This window comes from Oncorhynchus masou, chromosome 24 (genome assembly GCF_036934945.1).
Source record: "Oncorhynchus masou masou isolate Uvic2021 chromosome 24, UVic_Omas_1.1, whole genome shotgun sequence".
NCBI classification, from domain to species: domain Eukaryota; kingdom Metazoa; phylum Chordata; class Actinopteri; order Salmoniformes; family Salmonidae; genus Oncorhynchus; species Oncorhynchus masou.
The window spans coordinates 31,465,456-31,487,472 of NC_088235.1; the positions used below are offsets into that span (position 1 = coordinate 31,465,456).

Here is a 22,017-nt window from a genome sequence, read left to right on the forward strand (position 1 = left end):
GTCACGGGCCATGGACCGGTGCCCTGATGTTCAGCATAATCGAATCAGCCCAATATCTAAAAGGGACATGGGCCCAAGGCACAAAATCGGAGTCGGTGTTTAAGCAAAAACCGTCAAACATCGGGCGAAAAGCGGGGAGGGAGGAGCACCATTCTATAATGTGTGCGCGGCTCAGTCATTTTGTCAACTTAAATAAATGTTTGAATTTTCAACTAAAAATCTTTGGGGGGGAAAAAAAATCAATCACTTTTCCATGGGACAACACAGAATCCTACTAATTTACACACGTACTTAAGTAGGCCACTCTCGTTTTGAGCAGATTTCACCTTGGGCTTTGAACCGGGCACCTGGCTCACGCCGGGAGCAGCCCGGTTTTAAAATCGAAAGCAATTAACTTTCAGTCGATGCAAAACACCTCTACACGGGCGCCCGGGCGATATTAATCGAACCCCCTCACTGGCCCGATGCGAGCCAGCTCAAAGTGCCACGACTCCATTTAAAGGAAGAGGATTCCCAGACGAACAGCCTGAGAGATAATTTGGGGAAATAGCTGCATATTTTACTTCAGATTGAAAGAAATTCAACGACAAAATCCGTGCTTCTTCAACCGCCCCCAGAAGCGGTCTACAGTAGCTACATCAGCAGATATATATAAAAAATAAGGTATGAATTCTGAAGAGCTCTAGAATACTATTCTGAAAAATCAGAACCTTATTCCATATTTCATATGGATGGTAGTCAGACGAACTAACTGGTTGGCTAATGATGACTGTAACTATTTAGCATGTGATTCTTACTAGGCAGCAGCTGACAACTTCGCAATTTTATAATAATAAACTAGCAATGAAACTAAGTTAACTGGCTAAAAAGCCAGCTAGCTAACGTGTTGTAGCCTACTAGCCTAGCTAACGTTAGCTAGCCAGCTCCGAGTTGATCATTCTCAACTCGAGATGTGATGTAGCTACATAGTAGAGAAACTGTGTAACGGTAGTTACATAGATGTGTGGAGTTGCTAATTCTCAGCTGGCTATCTCGACTTTCTTGCTAACGCATTAGCTATGCTAGTTACGACAGTTTCTCACAAGATGCCAGTTAGTAATGACAACTTAATTTCCATTTCATGTCATGATAAAAGATTTCGAAATTACATGACAGCGTTTTTATGATAAACATGCCGAATACATGGCCTGACTGACCAGCGCATTTGGGGCTCCAGGGCACCTACCGCCACTTTTTTTTTTTTTTTTTTTTTTTTTTTTTTTTTGAGGGGGGCAGTAGGAATTTGTTTTAGCCCCCCCCCCCCCCCCCTCCCTCCCCAATTAACTTCCTGCATTTCAACACTTTGCCATTGCCATGGGACAGAGATAAAAATGTGCTATTTTATAGCTAATCTCATGCTATTCTTCACATTTTGCCACGAGGATGAGAGAAAATTTAGCAGTATTAAAGCAAATTTCTTGCTGATGCTTATGGTGTGTTCATATGCTATCTGGGAGGTTGGGGGCTCCTGGCGGAATACAGCATCATGTATCATAAGGATAAAAAATGTATGTATAAAAACACAATCATTTCGCTCCACCCGCAATAACATCTGCTAAACATGTGTTTTTGACCAATAAAATTGGATTTGATTTGGATGGGAGTCAGAGAGTAGGGGCTGGCGGGTAGTTACTGCTCTGGCCAGGGAGTAAAATAATCCCTTTGGAATGTCCAGACAAACTTGGATGGAGCGTTGGGGTGTTGGCATTATGCCAAGCACTTGTTATACTAACACATGCTTGGCACTATAATGCCAAGCACACACACACATCTCCCCCAGCTGCACTGAGTGAACTAATTGAAGAGTACGTAGCCTACTCTTTTGGTGCTCCAGAAAAACAGGAGAACACTTATGTGGCTGTTTTATGAAAATCTGGGAATATTTGGCCAAGGAAACATTTCTGGTTGGTGTCAGGGAATGTAAACTGTTAGGGAGACTTTTAAAACAGGTTGAATAAAGTAACAGTAAATATGTTGAATGAGCATTGAGAGTTTGACAAAATTACCTTATGTCTTGAAGTCTAATATGGCTATTTACTTACTTTCGTAGCTCTTTGTTAGATGCACGCTTTTGTAAGTACCGGTAGTTAACTGTCCACTCCTAGTTTAGCTGGAATGTAGCCCGAAAGGATTTGACAAATGTATTTGGTTGACGATATGAAATTGGCCAACGCTTCTTCTTGCACTGCGCAGAATTATTATAATATATATCTTTAAAATTTCACCTTTTATTTAACCAGGTAGGCTAGTTGAGAACAAGTTCTCATTTACAACAATTTACAACAACCTGGCGAAGATAAAGCAAAGCAGTGCGACACAAACAACACAAAGTTACACATGGAATAAACAAATGTACAGTCAATAACACAAAGAAAGTCTATATACAGTGTGTGCAAATGGCGTGAGGAGGTAAGGCAATAAATAGGCCATAGTAGCAAGTAATTACAATTGAGCAAAATTAACACTGGAGTGATAGATGTGCAGATGATGATGATGTGCAAGTAGAAATACTAGTGTGCAAAAGAGCAGAAAAACAATATGGGGATGAGGTAGGTAGATTAGATGGGCTATTTACATATGCTCTTTGTACAGCTGTAACATTAGGTTAGCTGCTCGGATAGCTGATGTTTAAAGTTAGTGAGGGAAATGTGTCTCCAGCTTCAGCGATTGTTGCAATTCGTTCCAGTCATTGGCAGCAGAGAACTGGAAGGAAAGGCGACCAAAGTAGCTTTGGGGATGACCAGTGAGATATACCTGCTGGAGCGTGTGCTACGGGTGGGTGTTGTTATCGTGACCAGTGAGCTGAGATAAGGCGGAGCTTTACCTAGCAAAGACATAGATGACCTGGAGCCAGTGGGTCTGGCAACGAATATGTAGCGAGGGCCAACCGACGAGAGCATACAGGTCGCAGTGGTGGGTGGTATATGGGGCTTTGGTGACAAAATGGATGGCACTGTGATAGACTGCATCCAGTTTGAGTGTTGGAGGCTATTTTGTAAATGACATTGCCAAAGTCGAGGATTGGTAGGATAGTCAGTTTTACGAGGGTATGTTTGGTGGCGTGTGTGAAGGAGGCTTTGTTGCGGAATAGGAAGCCGATTCTAGATTTAATTTTGTTTTGGAGATGTTTAATACGGCTGAGATCCCGCTAACGGGATCGATATGACAACAGCCAGTGAAAGTGCAGGGCGCCAAATACAAAAAACAGAAATCTCATAATTCAAATTCCTCAAACATAGAAGTATTTTACACCATTTTAAAGATAAACTTGTTGTTAATCCCACCACAGTGTCCGATTTCAAAAAGGCTTTACGACGAAAGCACACTAAACGATTGTTAGGTCAGTACCGAGTCACAGAAAAACACAGCCATTTTTCCAGCCAAAGAGAAAAAAGCAGTAATAGAGATACAATTAATCACTAACCTTTGAACTTCATCAGATGACACTCATAGGACCTCATGTTACACAATACATGTATGTTTTGTTCGATAAAGTTCATATTTATATCCAACAATCTCAGTTTACATTGGCGCGTTATGTTCAGTAATCTTTTGCTTCCAAAAGATCCAGTGATTTTTGCAGAAAGCCACATCAATTTACATAAATACTCATAATAAACATTGATAAAAGATACAAGTGTTATGCATGGAACTTTAGATAAACGTCTCCTTAATGCAACTGCTGTGTCAGATTTCAAAAAAACTTTACGGAAAAAGCACACCATGCAATAACCTGAGTACGTCGCTCAGACACAAAAACAAGCCATACAGATACCCGCCATGTTGTGGAGTCAACAGAAGTCAGAAATAGCATTATAAATATTCACTTACCTTTGATCTTCATCAGAATGCACTCCCAGGAATCCCAGTTCCACAATAAATGTTTGTTTGATTCGATAAAGTCCATTTATATCCAAACACCTCCTTTTTGTTTGCGTTTAGTTCACAAATCAATATTCACGACGCGCAGGGCAGACAAAGTCAAAAAGTTCCATTACAGTTCATAGAAACATGTAAAACGATGTATAGAATCAATCTTTAGGATGTTTTTATCATAAATCTTCAATAATGTTTCAACCTGAGAATTCCTTTGTCTTTAGAAATGCAATGGAACACAGCTACCTATCATGTGCGCACGCCTGACTGAGCTCATGGCCTTCTGGCAGACCCCTTAGTTAACCTCCTCTTATTCTCTCCTCCTTCACAGTAGAAGCCCCAAACAAGGTTCTAAAGACTGTTGACATCTAGTGGAAGCCGTAGGAAGTGCAATCAAACCATATTTACACGATCTTGGATAGGCAAAGAGTTGAAAAACTACAAACCTCAGATTTCCCACTTCCTGGTTGGATTTTTTCTCAGGTTTCTTCCTGCCATATGAGTTCTGCTATACTCACAGACATCATTCAAACTGTTTTAGAAACTTCAGGCTGTTTTATATCAAAATCAACTAATAATATGCATATCTTAGCTTCTGGGCCTGAGTAGCAGGCAGTTTACTCTGGGCACCTTATTCATCCAAGCTACTCAATACTGCCCCCCAGCCATAAGAAGTTAATGAGTCTGGAAGGAGAGTTTACAGTCTAGCCAGACACCTAGGTATTTGTAGTTGTCCACATATTCTAAGTCAGAACTCTCCAGAGCAGTGATGCTAGTCGGGCGGGCGGGTGCAGGCAGCGAACGGTTGAAAAGCATGCATTTAGTTCTACTATCGTTTTAAAAGCAGTTGGAGGCCATGGAAGGAGTGTTGTTGGCATTGAAGCTTGTTTGGAGGTTTGTTAACACAGTGTCCAAAGGAGGGCCAGATGAATACAGAATGGTGTCGTCTGCGTATAGGTGTATCAGAGATTCACCCACAGCAAGAGCGACATCATTGATATATGCAGAGAAAAGAGTCGGCCCGAGGAGTGAACCGTGTGGTTTCCCCATAGAGACTGCCAGAGGTCCGGACAACAGGCCCTCCGATTTGACTGAGAAGTAGTTGGTGAATCAGGTGAGGCAGTCATTTGAGAAACCAAGGCTATTGAGTCTGCAGATAAGAATGTGGTGATTGACAGAGTCGGAAGCTTTGGCCAGGTCGATGTACTGTGCAGCCGTCTTCAATCTTTTATCGATGGTGGTTATGATATTGTTTAGTACGTTGAGTGTGGCTGAGGTGCACCTGTGACCAACTCGGAAACCGGATTGCACAGCGGAGAAGGTACGGTGGGATTTGAAATGATCAGTGATCTGTTTATTAACTTGGCTATCGAAGACTTTAGATAGGCAGGGCAGGATGGGTATAGGATGGGTATAGGTCTATAACAGTTTGTGTCTAGAGTGTCACCCCCTTTGAAGAGGGGGATGACCGCGGCAGCTTTCTAATCTTTAGGGATCTCGGACGATACGAAAGAGTGGTTGAACAGACTGGTAATAGGGGTTGCAGCAATGCCAGCAGATAGTTTTAGAAAGAGAGGGTTCAGATTGTCTAGCCCAGCTGATTTGTACATGTCCTGGTTTTGCAGCTCTTTCAGAACATCAGCTATCTGGATTTGGGTTTAGGAGCAATGGGGAGGCTTGGGCAAGTAGCTGTGGGGGTTGCAGAGCTGTTGGCCGGGGTTGGGGTAGCCAGGAGGAAAGCATGGCCAGCTGTAGAGAAATGCTTATTGAAATTCTTGATTATTGTGGATTTATCGCTGAGATCCTGATTGAAAACAACAGAGGTGTTTACGGATTTTGGGTTGTACCTGGTGGGTTCCTTGATAATTTGTGTGAGATTGAGGGCATCTAGCTGAGATTGTAAGACTGCCGGGGTGTTAAGCATATCCCAGTTTAGGTCACCTAACAGAACGAACTCTGACGATAGATGGGGGGCAAAAAATTCACATATGGTGTCCAGGGCACAGCTGGGAGCTGAGGGGGGATCTAAAACAGGCGGCAACAGTGAGAGATTTATTTCTGGAGAGATTCATTTTAAAAACTAGAAGCTCGAACTGTTTGGGCATAGACCTGGAAAGTATGACAGATCTTTGCAAGCTATCTCTGCAGTAGATTGGAACTCATCCCACTTTGGCAGTTCTATCTTGATGGAACATTTTGTAGTTGGGGATGGAAACCTCAGAATTTTTGGTGGCCTTCCTAAGCCAGGATTCAGGCACGTCAATGAGATCAGGGTTGTCGGAGTGTGCTAAAATAGTGAGTTAAACAAACTTAGGGAGGAGGCTTCTGATGTTAACATGCATGTAGCCAAGGCAATTTTGGTTACAGAAGTCAACAAATGAGAGTGCCTGGGGACACGCAGGGCCTGGGTTAACCTCCACATCACCCGAGGAGGAATAGGATGAGGGTACAGCTAAAGGCTATCAAAACTGGTTGTGTAGTGCGTTGGGGACAGAGAATAAAAGGAGCGGATTTCTGGCCATGGTAGAATAGATTCAGGCCATAATGTACAGATGGTATTGTGGGTATTGTGGGGTGCGGGTACAGTGGAGGTAAACTCAGGCATTTTGTGACGATAAGACAGGTTGCATCTCTGGACATACTAGTTATGCTGGGTGAGGTCACCGCATGTGTGGGAGGTGGGACAAAGGAGGTATCTGAGGCATGTTGAGTTGGACTCGGGGCTCTGCGGTAAACTAAAACAATGATAACTATCCTAAACAACAGTATACAAGGCATATTGACATTAGAGAGAGACATAAAGCGAGGCATAAAGCAATCACAGGTGTTGATTGGGAGAGCTAGCTAAGACAACAACAGGTAAGACAGCAACAGCTAATCAGCTAAGACAACAACAACCGGTAAAATGGTGATGAATGGGCATAGAGGGTCAGTTAACTACACACAGGGCCTGAGTTCGAGGCTAGGGGCGACAGATAAACAAAAAAAAGAAACAATATGGAGTACCGTGATTATCAGATCTGAACATCGATTGGAGAAGTGTATAACATGTCATAAGTGCAATTTGACTGCAACAGAGACAGGTTGGACTGTCAATTCTCATCAAATGCATAGGAACCCTGACTGAAATATAGGACAAATGAACCTTTTTTTGTAAATGAGTAGTGTTTTAGTTTGTTGATAAAACGCAGGGCATTATTGTTTTGGTGTGGGATGTGTGACAGTGACAAAATGTGGTACTGTCCCATACAATCCAGGACATGTGGCAATAGGCTAGATTCTATTGACTGTAATGGAGAGCTTCTGATGGAGTATACTAATATTAGAGAGAGTGAGAAGGATGGAAAGTGATGTTGCATAATAGGCTATATGATTTTCCTAAACGACTGAGATTTGCATTTCTCTCTGCATGAAAAGGACATTTCTTCAGAGGTACAGTAGGTGGCATATGGCTAGCTCTGTGTTGCCTTTTCTTTCTACACATATGTGTTTTAAGCATGGTGTGCAGGTTAGAGGCAGCACACGGTTTACTCTGTCTAGCTTGACCTTACTTCCTAACAAAATGGAGAGGCTGAGCTCTTGGCATGACTCACTGCTTATATTTCCTCCCCCCTTTGCATAATTTGCCAAATGGTTCATTCCATCAAGCCATAATTAGACCTATAAAAACACTGAGCATGTAGGCTATGCTGCACTTGGGTGGCAGAAAGAGCTTTCAATTCAAGTATACTTCTTTCTTTTGATTTGCCAAAATGGGTTTAGTTTAGGGTTTCAATCCCTTTTTGACAGCACCCCTTTTGATTTGAATGAAACCTTCCATAATTATTTGTTTATTAGGATCCTAATTAGCTTTTGCAGAAGTAGCAGCTAGGCTATTCTTCCTGGGGTCCACAAAAAACGCAGAACATGACAAGTAACAAAACACTGATAGACAAGGACAGTCACACAAAGTTTAAATACAACGATATGCAAAAATTATAATAAAAACCATACAACAAAATGATTGTGTTTGTGTGTCCTCACAGTCGCCACCGTTCCGTGAGATGTTGCTTAATCTGATTTTTAAAGGTAATTTTGCTGTTTGCTTGAGTAATTGGAGATGTTAGTTCCAAGGGATCAATGCTCTGTATAATACTTTGCGTTGCCGTGAATTCGTTTTGGATCTGGGGGCTGTGAAGAAACTCCTGGTGGCATGTCTTGTGGGGTATGTATGGGTGTCTGAGTTGAATGTTATTTGATTATGCAAACAATCTGGAATATATTACAGCAACATTTCTCATAACTAGAAGAGAAGCAGTAAGTCTCTCAATTGTCAACCAGGAAAGACTGGTATGCATGTTGTTGTTAGTTCTGTATGTGTTGTTAAGGGCAAGGCGTGCTGCTCCGTTTTGAGCCAGCTGCAGCTTTGCTAGGTCTTTCTTTGCTACACTTGACCACATGTGACTTGTTTCAGGTAACTCGGCGTATGTCGACATCACTACTGTACTTCACAGGAGCAGCATTTGAACATAAACATTTTTCTTTTTTTATCAAAATGCGTTTTTTGGCAGAATTGCCTTCTGGAACGTGAATTTTCATGTGCCTTAATAACAAACTTGTATTCCATCCATAAATATGATTAAAATTGTTAAATTACGGGCCTAGTTGGTTTAGCCATGGAAAAACGCAGGAACCTTCCCACTAGCCATGATTGGCTGAGATAATGTATGGGCTGGACATGCCGGGAAATTAGTTTAGATAGAAGCGAGCTACATGGCAGACCAGTCTTTAACGTGAGCTGTTCAGTATGTGTTGACAGTCCTTTCTACCGTGCTGTTTTTGAAAGATATAACGTTAACCATTGAGAACTACAAAACTTTTGCTACTTTTCTCAACAACATTGATGCCCAGAATTTAGCAGACGCTATCGACAGATCAGTAGGAGAAAGTGATGGGCAAACTTTCTGCACCCGCCACGGTCAGTGTGAACCGGTGTGACTTAACACAAAGCTGGCCAAACAAGCTGTAGCTCCAAACAAAACAGAGTTAAATGGTTCCAGTCTGCCGTGAAGCATTCATCCAGGTATACGGGTAGGAGTCTAGCTACATTTTCCAGATATACTTTAGAATTTTCTCAGAAAGTCATTTTTATTGCAAGTTAAAGCATACTGTTAGTTAGCAAATGTTAGCTTGCTGGCAAACCTTACGTGTATGATCTGTGTAATAATATTATTTGAATCAGAAATCCATTTGCATTGCTAGTTAACATTGAACCTAGTTTGTTAGTTTTAGCTACCTGCAGATTCATACTACAGCTATGACAATGTTTGTATTGGTAGTAGTATGAGTTGGGTTGTTCCGGTTCATTGTTAAGCTAGCTAACTACATGTCTCATCAAAAGACTCCACTTCGGCCAGATTGTTACACAACCTATCAAATTGGGTGTGTCTGGGGGTGATTAAGGCCATCGATTGTATTTCATGAAGATGTGTACATGTCTAGACAATAGTGACCCATCTGCTTAGCTAGATGTGGGTGGAGGCTGGTTATAACATTTCCTTCACACGATCCATACATTTAGACAAGTGTGTCGGGTAATCTAATAACAACAAAATATTTTTACTTGAACACTTTCAGTTTTTGATATTGCTGGTATGCAAGTACTATCCCTGTACTGTTTACACCTTCTGTACCCTGTGCATGTGACAAATAAACACATTTTATTTGATACAGCATGTGTTTGCCACATGGCCTCGCATGTGAATCCGTAAAGAGATGGGTGTGGCTATGGCTTAAGAGATGGTGTGAACGATGCTGAATGACTGTTGACAAAGAAGAGCTCTCCAGTAGGTGTATCAAAATATTCAAGGCCCATTTTCTCAAAAGTGTTATTACAAGTTTATCAACTTTCAAAGCAGAATGACTTTCCCGTTGATCCTCAACTGCAATGTATGATATACCATTTTCTAGCTCTTTTTTACACTGGATAAAAATTAATTAAACGCTTTGCTACGTAAGACCGAATCGAGGTGGTACAGTTGATTTAGTGTCAAACGCAGATCATCTTTTTATAACAGACATACCCCTCCCCATCTTCACAACAATATCCCTAGGAGTTTAGTTTCCTCGACTTGCTCAATGTTAAGACCCTCTGCACAACTCCAGTTGAAATTTAGGTCTTAGAGAATGCTTTGAACCAAATACAATGCTTTTATATGTATTTTTTATATGTATTTAAGACCAGTTTATTATTAGTCACCCGTTCTGATACTGACCGTAACTCCGTATTTTGAATTTCAGTGAGCTCACTGGCTTTGGATGCTGACCTGTAGAGTGTGAAGTAATTTGCATACATAGTCATTGTAGCTTTGTGTAAGATCAGTGGCAAATCATTTGTAAAAATAGAGGCCAAAGGCAGCTTCCCTGAAGGACACCGCACTGTTCATATCTGATGTTGGAGAAGCTTTAGGATTAATAACATCAAAGGCTGCTCTGAAATCTAACAATACAGCTCCAACTATCATGTTATTATCCATTTATTTTAGGCAATCATCAGTCATCGGAGTTAGTGCAGTACAAGCTGAGTGCCTTCTTTGTAGGAATGATTAAAGTCAGTAGTCAAACACAATTCTCGCTATCCAATTTACTAAGACCAGGCAGCAAACTGATTTGGGTGGCTGTTCGAGCCAGCAAAGGGTGCTTTACTATTTTTAGGTAGTGGAATTACTTTAGCTTCCTCCCACGCAGTGGACACCAGTGGTGGAAAAAGTACTTAATTGTCATACTTGAGTAAAAGTAAAGATATCTTTAATAGAAAATGACTCAAGTGAAAGTCACCCAGTAAAATACTACTTGAGTAAAAGTCTAATAGTATTTGGTTTAAAAAATATATACTTAAAGGGTCAAAAGTAAATGGAAATGCTCAAATGTACTTAAGTATCAAAAGTAAAATTATAAACCATTTAAAATTCCTTATATTAAACAAACCAGACGGTACCATTTAAATGTTATTTTTATTGACGGATAGCCAGGGGAACACTCAATACTAAGACATAATTTACAAACAAAGCATTTGTGTTTAGTGAGTCCGCCAGATCAGCGGCACTAGGGGTGACCGGGGATGTTCTCTTGATAAGTGTGTGAATTGAATCATTTTCCTGTCAAAATGTAACAAGTACTTTTAGGTATCAGTGAAAATGTATGGAGTAAGAAGTACATTATTTTCTTTAAAAGTAGTCAAATATTAATAGTAAACTACAGGAGAAAAATGGCTTAAGTAATTCTTTAAAGTGTTTTTACTTATACTTTACAACATTGGTGGAGACACACTCCTTCAAGCTTTGGTTAAATATCTAGCAAATAGAGGTGGCAATACAGTCTGCTACCATTCCCAATAGTTTCCTATCTAGGTTGTCGATACCTGGTGGCTTATTATTGATGGATAACAATAGTTTTTCCACCTCTCCCACACTAACTTGACCCTTTACATGTGGGAATTAGCCTGTATGAATAGGGCTGAATTGAAATCTTTCTTACCAAAGAAATATGAAAAGCATATGCATAACCATGGTAGCAATTGAAAGGGAACAGTTTTGATATAATGGAAAAGTTTTAGATCGAAGGTGAATACACAACAGTTCACCTGACCCATGACTGAATACAGACATTACACTGTTGGTTTATGACTTTTTATGTAATTGTTTTACTTTTTGCAACATTTGTTGATAATTAAATCTGAAAATACTCTGGATAGATTCAGTAACATTATAAGACTATTCCTGGAAAATGTGGGGTAGGTACAATGTGTGAAGCGTTCCTAAGCAATTTTAATGTGCTTTAATGACTTGAAGAGTCTTCAACTATAAGGTACTTTTTTTTGTTCTCCCCTAGCTTTGCTGTTCAGGAACTAGAGCAAGCTTACTTATAGTTGTTTAATTTGGAACCCAGCCCGCATCTCTGCCATCACAAAATGACTGTTTACTCAATCTAAAAACGGTCCATTGTAAATCGCAATCTGGGTCAGGTGGGCATGATTTGAAAGCTTGTTCTATTGCCAACGTGACTAGCTAAGTTATAAAATACGATCTTAGTGTTAGGTTTTCACATGGCAATTCAGAGAATCATAGTGTAATTTTGGTGCTCATAGTCAGTCATGAGTGCATTCGGGTGCTCACAAAAAAACAAAAATGGTCATACCCTGGGTTGTTCTCAACAGAATATATCACCATCTCATCTTGTACATCAAACATAGTGATCATAAACATTGACACTGTATATGACTTGAGTTTTATGATTTGGAAATGTGAAGTGCACATTTGGACTCAGGTGTTTGGCTTGCTTGTATGACATCAAAGCGGTATTTATTATAATCCTCAACGTCTCATCTTTCAAAATGCATTGAGTCATCATTTACAGCATTTCCGTCACTCAGACAAAATATTAGCAACAGTTGCCCAATTAGCCGGAGGGATGGGGGCAACTTCTTGTCATGCTCAGTGCTCAAGTTAAGAACAGCTGTCAGTCAAAGCCCACACAGCGCTGTGAAGCGCCAAGCCAGAGCTCTGACGTCATGTATAGCATGTTACTGTACAGCTACTACCCGTCATATATAGCATGTTACTGTACAGCTACTACCCGTCATACATAGCATGTTACTGTACATCTACTACCGTCATATATAGCATGTTACTGTACAGCTACTACCGTCATACATAGCATGTTACTGTACAGCTACTACCCGTCATATATTGCATGTTACTGTACAGCTGCTACCCGTCATACATAGCATGTTACTGTACAGCTACTACCCGTCATATATAGCATGTTACTGTACAGCTACTACCCGTCATATATAGCATGTTACTGTACAGCTACTACCCGTCATATATAGCATGTTACTGTACAGCTACTACCCGTCATATATAGCATGTTACTGTACAGCTGCTACCCGTCATATATAGCATGTTATTGTACAGCTACTACCCGTCATATATAGCATGTTACTGTACAGCTGCTACCGTCATATATAGCATGTTACTGTACAGCTACTACCGTCATATATAGCATGTTACTGTACAGCTACTTGAAAATAAAAGAGCCGCACACAGCTCAGATGCAAAAATGTAATTACCAACGTTTCGACAGCCAAGCTGTCTTCATCAGGGTATAATCACAAACTCTGCGGGATGACTCGTTTATGTAGTGTCAAAAGACACAGGTGTCTGTAATCATGGCCAAGAGTGGCCTAATATCATTGGTTAATTATCAAATATTAAGATGCCATACAAAGAACAGCATACAAACAACAAATGGATAGCATACGATCATAGATTAATTTGACTACACAAGCTTACAAACAATTACAATGGAAAAGTCACAATAATCACATGATTAAAGTCTATGTTGTACAGCTACAGTCATTTATCTTGGTTTGGTAATATAATTGATTATTTTTAAGATATCACAAAATGGTTGACATACTGTAAAATTAGACAATCAGCTGAGCAGCCACTACTTTTTCATAATTTATTTGAACCATACAATTTTTCATTTCATCATCAATCCAGGGGGCTCTCAAAATTATTTTCGTGACGGATGTTCTTTACCATTCGGTCATCAGATTTGCCACCAATGCTCCTTATAGGACACATCACTGGACTCTATACTCCTCTATAAACTGGTCATCTCTGTATACCTGACGCAAGACCCACTGGTTGATACTTATTTATAAAACCCTCTTAGGCATCACTCCCCCCTCTGAGATATCTACTGTAGCCCTCATCCTCCACATACAACACCCGTTCTGCCAGTCTCATTCTGTTAAAGATCAAAGCACACACATCCCTGGGTCGCTCCTCTTTTCAGTTTGCTGTAGCTAGCGACTGGAACGAGCTGTAACAAACACTCAAACTGGACAGTTTTATCTCAATCTCTTCAAAGACTCAATCATGGACACTCTTACTGACAGCTGTGGCTGCTTTGTGTGATGTATTGTTGTCTCTACCTTGCCCTTTGTGCTGTTTGTGCCCAATAATGTTTGTACCATGTTCTGTGCTGCTACCATGTTGTCATGTTGTGTTGCTGCCTTGCTGTGTTGTTGTCTTAGGTCTCTCTTTTATGTAGTGTTCTCTCGTCGTGATGTGTGTTTTTGTCCCATATTTTTAATCTCAGCCCCCGTCCCTGCAGGATGCTTTTTCGTAGGCCGTCATTGTAAATAAGAATTTGTTGTTGACTGACTTGCCTAGTTAAAAAGGTTAAATAAATATAAATAAATACATTAAAATAAAAAAACAGGTGCATGCTTGTTGACAATTGTCATGAATAATTTTACAAATACTTCCAGTTGTGCATCTGAATTCACTTCCTCATACACATCAGACCAACATACATTTTCAACAAAAGAATCCCGAGAAAAACATTTTGTATGAAGCATTGAAGTCATGGGCCAGCATCCGCTTTCGACAACTTTCGGGTCCATGCGCTGATGAAGTGAGGCTGTTCTGAGGGCAAAAGAGGGTGGAACTCAATATTAGGAAGGTGTTCCTAATGTTCTTGTACATTCAGTGTACAGAAACACCTCCCCATATACTTTCCTGTCTTTGCTGTAGATGTTATCCATGTCTTGCTGCTGCTGTATCATCAAAGGAATTAAGTGAGTTTCAGAGATGGCCAGTGTGTATGTATGTATGTATGTATGTATGTATGTGTGCATATATATATACACACACACTACCGTTAAAAAGTTTGGGTTCACTTAAAAATGTCCTTGTTTTTAAAAGAAAAGTATTTTTTTTGGTCCATTTTAAAATAACATCAAATTGATCAGAAATACAGTGTAGACTTTTTAATGTTGTAAATGACTTGTAGCTGGAAAAGGCAGATTTTTTTTAATGGAATGCATAGGCGTACAAAGGCCCCTTTATCAGCAACCGTCATTCCTGTGTTCCAATGGCACGTTGTGTTAGCTAATCTAAGTTTATTATTTTAAAAGGCTAATGGATCATTAGAAAACCCTTACGCAATTATGTTAGTGCAGCTGAGAACTGTTGTGCTGATTCAAAGAAGCAATAAAACTGGCCTTCTTTAGGCTAGTTGAGTATCTGGAGCATCGGCATTTGTGGGTTCATTACAGGCTCAAAATGGCCAGAAACAAAGACTTTCTTCTGAATCTCATCAGTCTATTCTTGTTCTGAGAATTGAAGGCTATTCAATGCGAGAAATTGCCAAGAATCTGAAGATCTTGTACAACGCTGTGTACTACTCCCTTCACAGGACAGCGCAAACTGTGTCTAACCAGAATATAAAGAGTGGGAGGCCTCGGTGCACAACTGAGCAACAGGACAAGTACATTAGTGTCTAGTTTGAGAAACAGACACCTCACATGTCCTCAACTGGCAGCTTCATTAAATAGTACCAGCAAAACACCAGTCTCAACGTCAACAGTGAAGAGGCGACTGGGATACTGGCCTGCTAGGCAGAGTTTCAAAGAAAAGCCATATCTCAGACTGGCCAATTAAAAAGAAAATATTAAGATGGGCAGAAATACACAGACATTGGACAGAGGAAGATTGGAATAAAGTGTTATGGGCAGACAAATCTAAGTTTGAGATGTTCGGATCACAAAGAAGAACATTTTGTGAGATGCAGAAAAAATGGAAAGATGCTGAAGTGGTTGACCCCATCTGTCAAGCATGGTGGAGGCAATGTGATAGTCTGTGGGTGCTTTGGTGTCGGTAAAGTGGGAGATGTCCTCCTACACCAGGACAATGACTCAAAGCACAGCTCCAAACTATGCAGGAACTATTTATATATATATATAACACACACGTTCAAAAGTTTGGGGTCACTTAGAAATGTCCTTGTTTTCCATGAAATTAGTTGCAAAATGAATAGGAAATATAGTCAAGACATTCATAAGGTTATAAATAATGATTAAAAAAATGTGAAATAATAATTGTCCTTAAACATTGCTTTCGTCAAAGAATCCTCCATTTGCAGCAATTACAGCCTTGCAGATTTTTTGGCATTTTGTTGAGGTAATCTGAAGAGATTTCACCCCATGCTTCCTGAAGCACCTCCCACAAGTTGGATTGGTACTTCTTACGTACCATACGGTCAAGCTTCTCCCACAGCAGCTCAATAGGGTGAGATCCGGTGACTGTGTGCTGGCCACTCCATTATAGACAGAATACCAGCTGACTGCTTCTTCCCTAAATAGTTAATGCATAGTTTGAAGCTGTGCTTTGGGTCATTGCCCTGTTGGAGGAAATGGGCTCCAATCAAGCCCTGTCAACAGGGTATGGCATGGCGTTGCAAAATGGAGTAATAGCCTTCCTTCTTCAAGACCCCTTTTACTCTGTACAAATCTCGCACCCCCAGACCATTACATTGTCTCCACCACACTTGACAGATGGCATCAAGCACTCCTTTTTCTGCATCTCACGAATGTTCTTATTTATGATCCGAACACCTCAAACTTAGATTTGTCTGTCCATAACACTTTTTTCCAATCTTCCTCTGTCCAGTATCTGCGTTTTTTTGCCATCTTAATCTTTTCTTTTTATTGGCCAGTCTGAGATATGTCTTTTTTCTTTGCAACTGCCTAGAAGACCAGCATCCGGAGTTACCTCTTCACTGTTGACGTTGAGACTGGTGTTTTGCGGGTACTACTTAATGAATCTGCCAGTTGAGGACTTGTGAGGCGTCTGTTTCTCAAACTAGATACTAATGTACTTGTCCTCTTGCTCAGTTGTGCACCAGTGCCTCCCACTCTTTCTATTTTGGTTCGAGCCAATTTGTGCTGTTCTGTGAAGGGAGTAGTACACAGCATTGTACGATATCTTCAGATTCTTGACAATTTCTTGCACGGGATAGCCTTCATTTCTCAGAACAAGAATGATGAGTTTCAGAAGAAAGGTCTTTGTTTCTTGCCATTTTGAGCCTCTAATTGAACCCACAAATGCTGATGCTCCAGATACTCAACTAGTCTAAAGGCCAGTTTTATTGCTTCTTTAAATCAGCACAACAGTTTTCATATGTGCTCACTAAATTAAACGAAAAAGGGTTTTCTAATGATCAATTAGCCTTTTATAATGATAAACTTGGATTAGCTAACACAATGTGCCATTGGAACACAGGAGTGATGGTTGCTGATAATGGGCCTCTGTACACCTATGTAGATATTCCATTAAAAATCTGCCTTTTCCAGCTACAATAGTCATTTACAACATTAACAATGTCTAAACTGTATTTTTGATCAATTTGATGTTATTGAAGATGATGTTGATTCCTCTCAAGTTCTTGGCTCTCTTCAGAACAGCCATCTTGTCCTTGAACCTTAAGAACTTGACCACTATAGACCTGGGTCTGTCACCTGGGCTGATTACAGGTTTGCCCTTTGAAAAAGTGCTCAGAAAGTGACTTTGTACCTGAATACCAAAACATTCAAGAGATAAGGCTGCTCAAAGTTGACCTATTTTGCTTCATCACTGCAAAGATCAACGGTTGAGATTGGATGTAATTTAAAAGCTTGTCAAACGATTTTTTTACATGTTTTTTAATACACATATTAAACATGTTGTAGTCTGTAACACAATTTGTGCGAGAGGTGCAAACTTTGTACTTTGAACTTGAAAGCAAAGGTTGTCTAAGATGAGAGAGCTGAAGACAACTTGGAGTTAGACCAACTGCCCTTTTATAATTAGGCTAGGCCTAACTATCCATTTCCCTGTGTGTTCAACGAAGTGAGTCCCTTTTGGATCACTTTGATATTTTAAGTAGAATTGTGCTCCAATACTGGATTTTAAAAGCTTGTGATATGGAATGAAGTGCCCTTTTGATATACAGGGATTTGTCTGCTACTGAACTACTTGGGTGTGCTGCCTAAGCATTTTTTTCTGGGTCACCTAAGTCCAAACAGTATGATAAATTAAATGCAAATTCAGGATGGAAAAATGCTTTCAGTGTTAGCTAAAATGACTAAAACCAGATAGAAAGCATATAGAAAAGATAATGGACATATATTTTAAAATAATCTTTGTTAGTTCTCAATCACCAAAATGACAACTCAACAGTCGGGGAGAATTGAACATTCACAAAACAATGAATTTAGCAATATTGAGATTATTATTATGTTTGAGTAAAACACAGCATTAGCCATGGAAAATGCATATAATTGCAGGAAATTAGCTTTAAAACTGCAATATTTTCTCAGCTCAGTGGAGAAATTTGTGGAATTGCAGGAAATTAGCTTTAATGCAAAAATGTCTCTAGTCCAAAGGGCTTCCAATGTCATTTAAAATTCAGCCGCATTAACGTGTACATTTTTAATTTCTGATTATTATTTATTTCCAGGGCTGTCAAACGATTAAAATAATTACTCAAGTTAATGTATTTTGTGGTCTTGTAGCTCAGTTGGTAGAGCTTGGCGTTTGTAACACCAGGGTAGTGGGTTAAATCCCCGGGACCATCCATGTGTAAAATGTATGCACGCATGACTAGAAGTCGCTTTTGGATAAAAGCATCTGCTAAGTGGCATATATTATTAATGGCGACACACATCTATAAGTACTGTTGAAGCTTGAAGCATTTTAAATGCGTGTAACTGTAGGAAAAATAAACTGTCTCTATGGATACAATAGAACAAAGAGCTTTTAAACTTGTCCAACAATTACCACAACGTGTTCTCCGAGCATGCGCAGACCAACTGGCAAGTGTCTTCTCTGACATTTTCAACCTCTCCCTGTCTGAGTCTGTAATACCAACATGTTTATTAAAGCAGACCACCATAGTCATTGTGTCCAAGAACACTAAGGTAACCTGCCTAAGTGACTACTGACCCATAGCACTCATGTCTGTAGCCATGAAACGCTTTGAAAGGCTGGTCATGGCTCACATCAACACCATTATCCCAGAAACCCTAGACCCACTGCAATTTGCATACCACACCAACAGATCCACAGATGATGCAATCTCTAGTGCACTGCACACTGCCCTTTCCCACCTGGACAAAAGGAACACCTATGTGAGAATGCTGTTCATTGACTACAGCTCAACGTTCAACACCATAGTGCCCACAAACTCATCACTAAGCTAAGGACCCTGGGACTAAACACCTCCCTCTGCAACTGGATTCTGACTTCCTGACAGGTGGAAGAACCCAGTTGGTGAGGGTAGGCACCAACACATCTGATCACCAACAACGATGAGACAGCCTATAGGGAGGTCAGAGACCTGGCCGTGTGGCGCAAGGACAACAACCACTCCCACAACGTGATCAAGACAATGGAGATGATTGTGGACTACAGGAAAAGGAGGACCGAGCACAGCCCCATTCTCATCGACGGGGCTGTAGTGGAGCAGGTTGAGAGCTTCAAGTTCCTTGGCGTCCACATCACCAACAAACTAACATGGTCCAAGCACACCAAGACATTCGTGAAGAGGGCAAGACAAAACCTCAGGAGACTGAAAAGATTTTGGATGGGTCCTCAGATCCTCAAAAGGTTTTACAGCTGCACCATCAAGAGCATTCTGACTGGTTGCATCACTGTCTGGTATGGCAACCCCAAGGCACCACAGAGGGTAGTGCGTACAGCCCAGTACATCACCAGGGCCAAGTTTCCTGCCACCCAGGACCTCTGTACCAGGCGGTGTCAGAGGAAGGCCCTAAAAATTGTCAGACTCCAGCCACTCTTGTCATAGACGGTTCTCTCTGCTACCGCACGGCAAGCGGTTCCGGAGCGCCAAGTCTAGATCCAAGAAGCTTCTAAACAGCTTCTACCCCCCCCAAGCCATAAGACTCCTGAACGACTAATCAAATAGCTATCCAGACTATTTGCATTACCCCCCCACCCATGCTGCTGCTACTCTCTGTTATTATCAATGCATAGCCAGTTTAATAACTACCTAAATGTACATAATTACCTCGACTAACCGGTTCCCCCACACATTGACACATTGACTCTGTAATGGTATCCCCTGTATATTGTCCCACTATTGTTATTTATTGCTGCTCTTTAATTATTTGTTATTCTTGTCTCTTTTTGGGGGGGGGTCTTAACTGCATTGTTGGTTAAGGGCTTGTAAGTAAGCATTTCACTGTAAGGTTTACACCTGTTGTATTCAGCGCATGTGACAATTTGATTTGAACAATGTTATAAGTACACTAACCATCTGTACTGAGTACTTTACACATAGGCTTTCACACTCCCGCCCTCCCACACCCTCTCTTTCACTGGGTGAGTTTGTTTTGCGTGTCCGGGCTAAGTTTGCACCTTTTTAAAGGCCATTCCATTGGTTCTTAAATAAAGGTGAAATACAATTCTAATAATTTCTGTTTTTCTTTCTCCCCATCCAACAGGACAGCTAACCCGTCATAGTGGTCATCATGGATCTGTATGACCCTCAGACGCTAGGCATCATGGTATTTGGAGGCTTCATGTTCATCTCAGCCCTTGGCATCGTCCTGGTCTCCACCTTCTCCATGAAGGTAGTCTAACTGTTGTTAATATAATAATCATAATGTATACCATTTAGCAGATCCAAAGCGACTTAGTCATGCGTGCATGCATTTTTCTTATGGGTAGCCCCAGCAGCACTCAAACCCACAACACTGGCATTGCAAGCACCATGCTCAACCTACTGAGATACACAGTTGTTGTTGTCGTGGTGGTGATCATGTATTACATTTAACTGTTATGTTTTCTCATTCTTCTCCATGAAGGAGACCTCGTATGAGGAGGCTCTGGCCCAGCAGCGTAGAGAGCTGGGAAAGATGGCACCTCCCAGCCAACTGACCAAGAAGGACAAGAAGAAGGACAAGGTAAAACGAGATAAAACACACCTCTACTCAAATGCCTTTTTGTAGAATTATTCTAGCTGTGTGTGTGTCTGCGTGCATTTTAATGCACATACTGTAGCGCATTTTGATTGTCATTTATAATGTTAAAGTGTGTTCTAAATTAAATGTATTATTCTAATCATTAAGGTATCTGAGAAGAAGAACCGTGGTAAGAAGAAAGATGACAAGCCCAATGGGAAGCTGCCAGAATCTGAACCAGAGAAGGTCCCAGTGGCCGTACCTGAACCAACCCCAGCCCCAGAAAGAGTCACTGCTCCTGCCCCAGCCCCAGAAAGAGTCACTGCTCCTGCCCCAGCCCCAGAAAGAGTCACTGCTCCTGCCCCAGCCCCAGAAAGAGTCACTGCTCCTGCCCCAGCCCCAGAAAGAGTCACTGCTCCTGCCCCAGCCCCTGAACCAACCACTCACCCTGCTCCAGTTCCCACTGCCGTAGAGGCCCCACCTGTCCCTGCACCAAAGGAGAAGAAGAAGAAGGAGAAGAAGGTGGCTAAGGTAGAGCCAGCTCAGGCGACCACCACCCCCATTGCCCCCTCCAAGCCTGCACCAGTCCTGGAGGCTGTCACCAAGGAGGTCCCTGTGATGGCAGTGCCCCCAGTGGGCTCCCAGCAGACTGCAGCCAAGGCTCAGGAGGCCAGGGCTCAGGAGGCCAGGGCTCAGGAGGCCAGGGCTCAGGAGGCCAGGGCTCAGGAGGCCAGGGCTCAGGAGGCCAGGGCTCAGGAGGCCAGGGCTCAGGAGGCCAGGGCTCAGGAGGCCCAGAACCCTTCTAAGAAGAAGGCATCTTCCAAGAAAAAAGCTGAGTCTGGTAAGGAAGCTTGGTCTATTTTCAATGTATTCCAATAATTTTACATATGTATTATTTCACATAACTAGAGAGCAACACAACTATTGATAATATACATGTATTTTTTGTGTCCAACTTTTTATTTAGTTTGTCATCTTTTCGAAAAGGGGTTACAGGTATAACATTAGAAGGGGGTTACAGGTATAACATTAGAAGGGGGTTACAGGTATCACGTTAGAAGGGTTGGTTACAGGTATCACGTTAGAAGGGTTGGTTACATGTATCACGTTAGAAGGGTTGGTTACAGTTATCACGTTAGAAGGGGGTTATAGGTATACCGTTAGAAGGGGGTTGCAGGTATCACGTTAGAAGGGGGTTACAGGTATCACGTTAGAAGGGTTGGTTACAGGTATCACGTTAGAAGGGTTGGTTACAGGTATCACGTTAGAAGGGTTGGTTACAGGTATCACGTTAGAAGGGTTGGTTA

At 41.2% G+C, this 22,017-nt stretch overlaps 1 protein-coding gene across 8 annotated transcripts in view; it reads left to right on the forward strand.

Moving 5' to 3' along the window:
• Positions 1–457: 457 nt before the first annotated feature.
• Positions 458–22,017, forward strand: part of LOC135512047 (ribosome-binding protein 1-like) — a 54,675-nt gene continuing 33,115 nt past the window's right edge. For 4 of the 8 annotated variants that reach the window (XR_010451361.1, XR_010451360.1, XM_064933651.1 and 1 more), the window contains exons 1-4: positions 458–663; positions 20,252–20,380; positions 20,615–20,713; positions 20,879–21,551. Coding sequence is in view for 6 of the 8 variants with exons in the window: in XM_064933651.1 (XP_064789723.1) it covers positions 20,279–20,380; positions 20,615–20,713; positions 20,879–21,551 (874 nt within the window). In the remaining 2 variants the exon portion in view is untranslated. The remainder of the gene's footprint in view (positions 664–20,251; positions 20,381–20,614; positions 20,714–20,878; positions 21,552–22,017) is intronic. The other 4 variants (XM_064933648.1, XM_064933647.1, XM_064933649.1 and 1 more) reach the window with 2 other exon arrangements.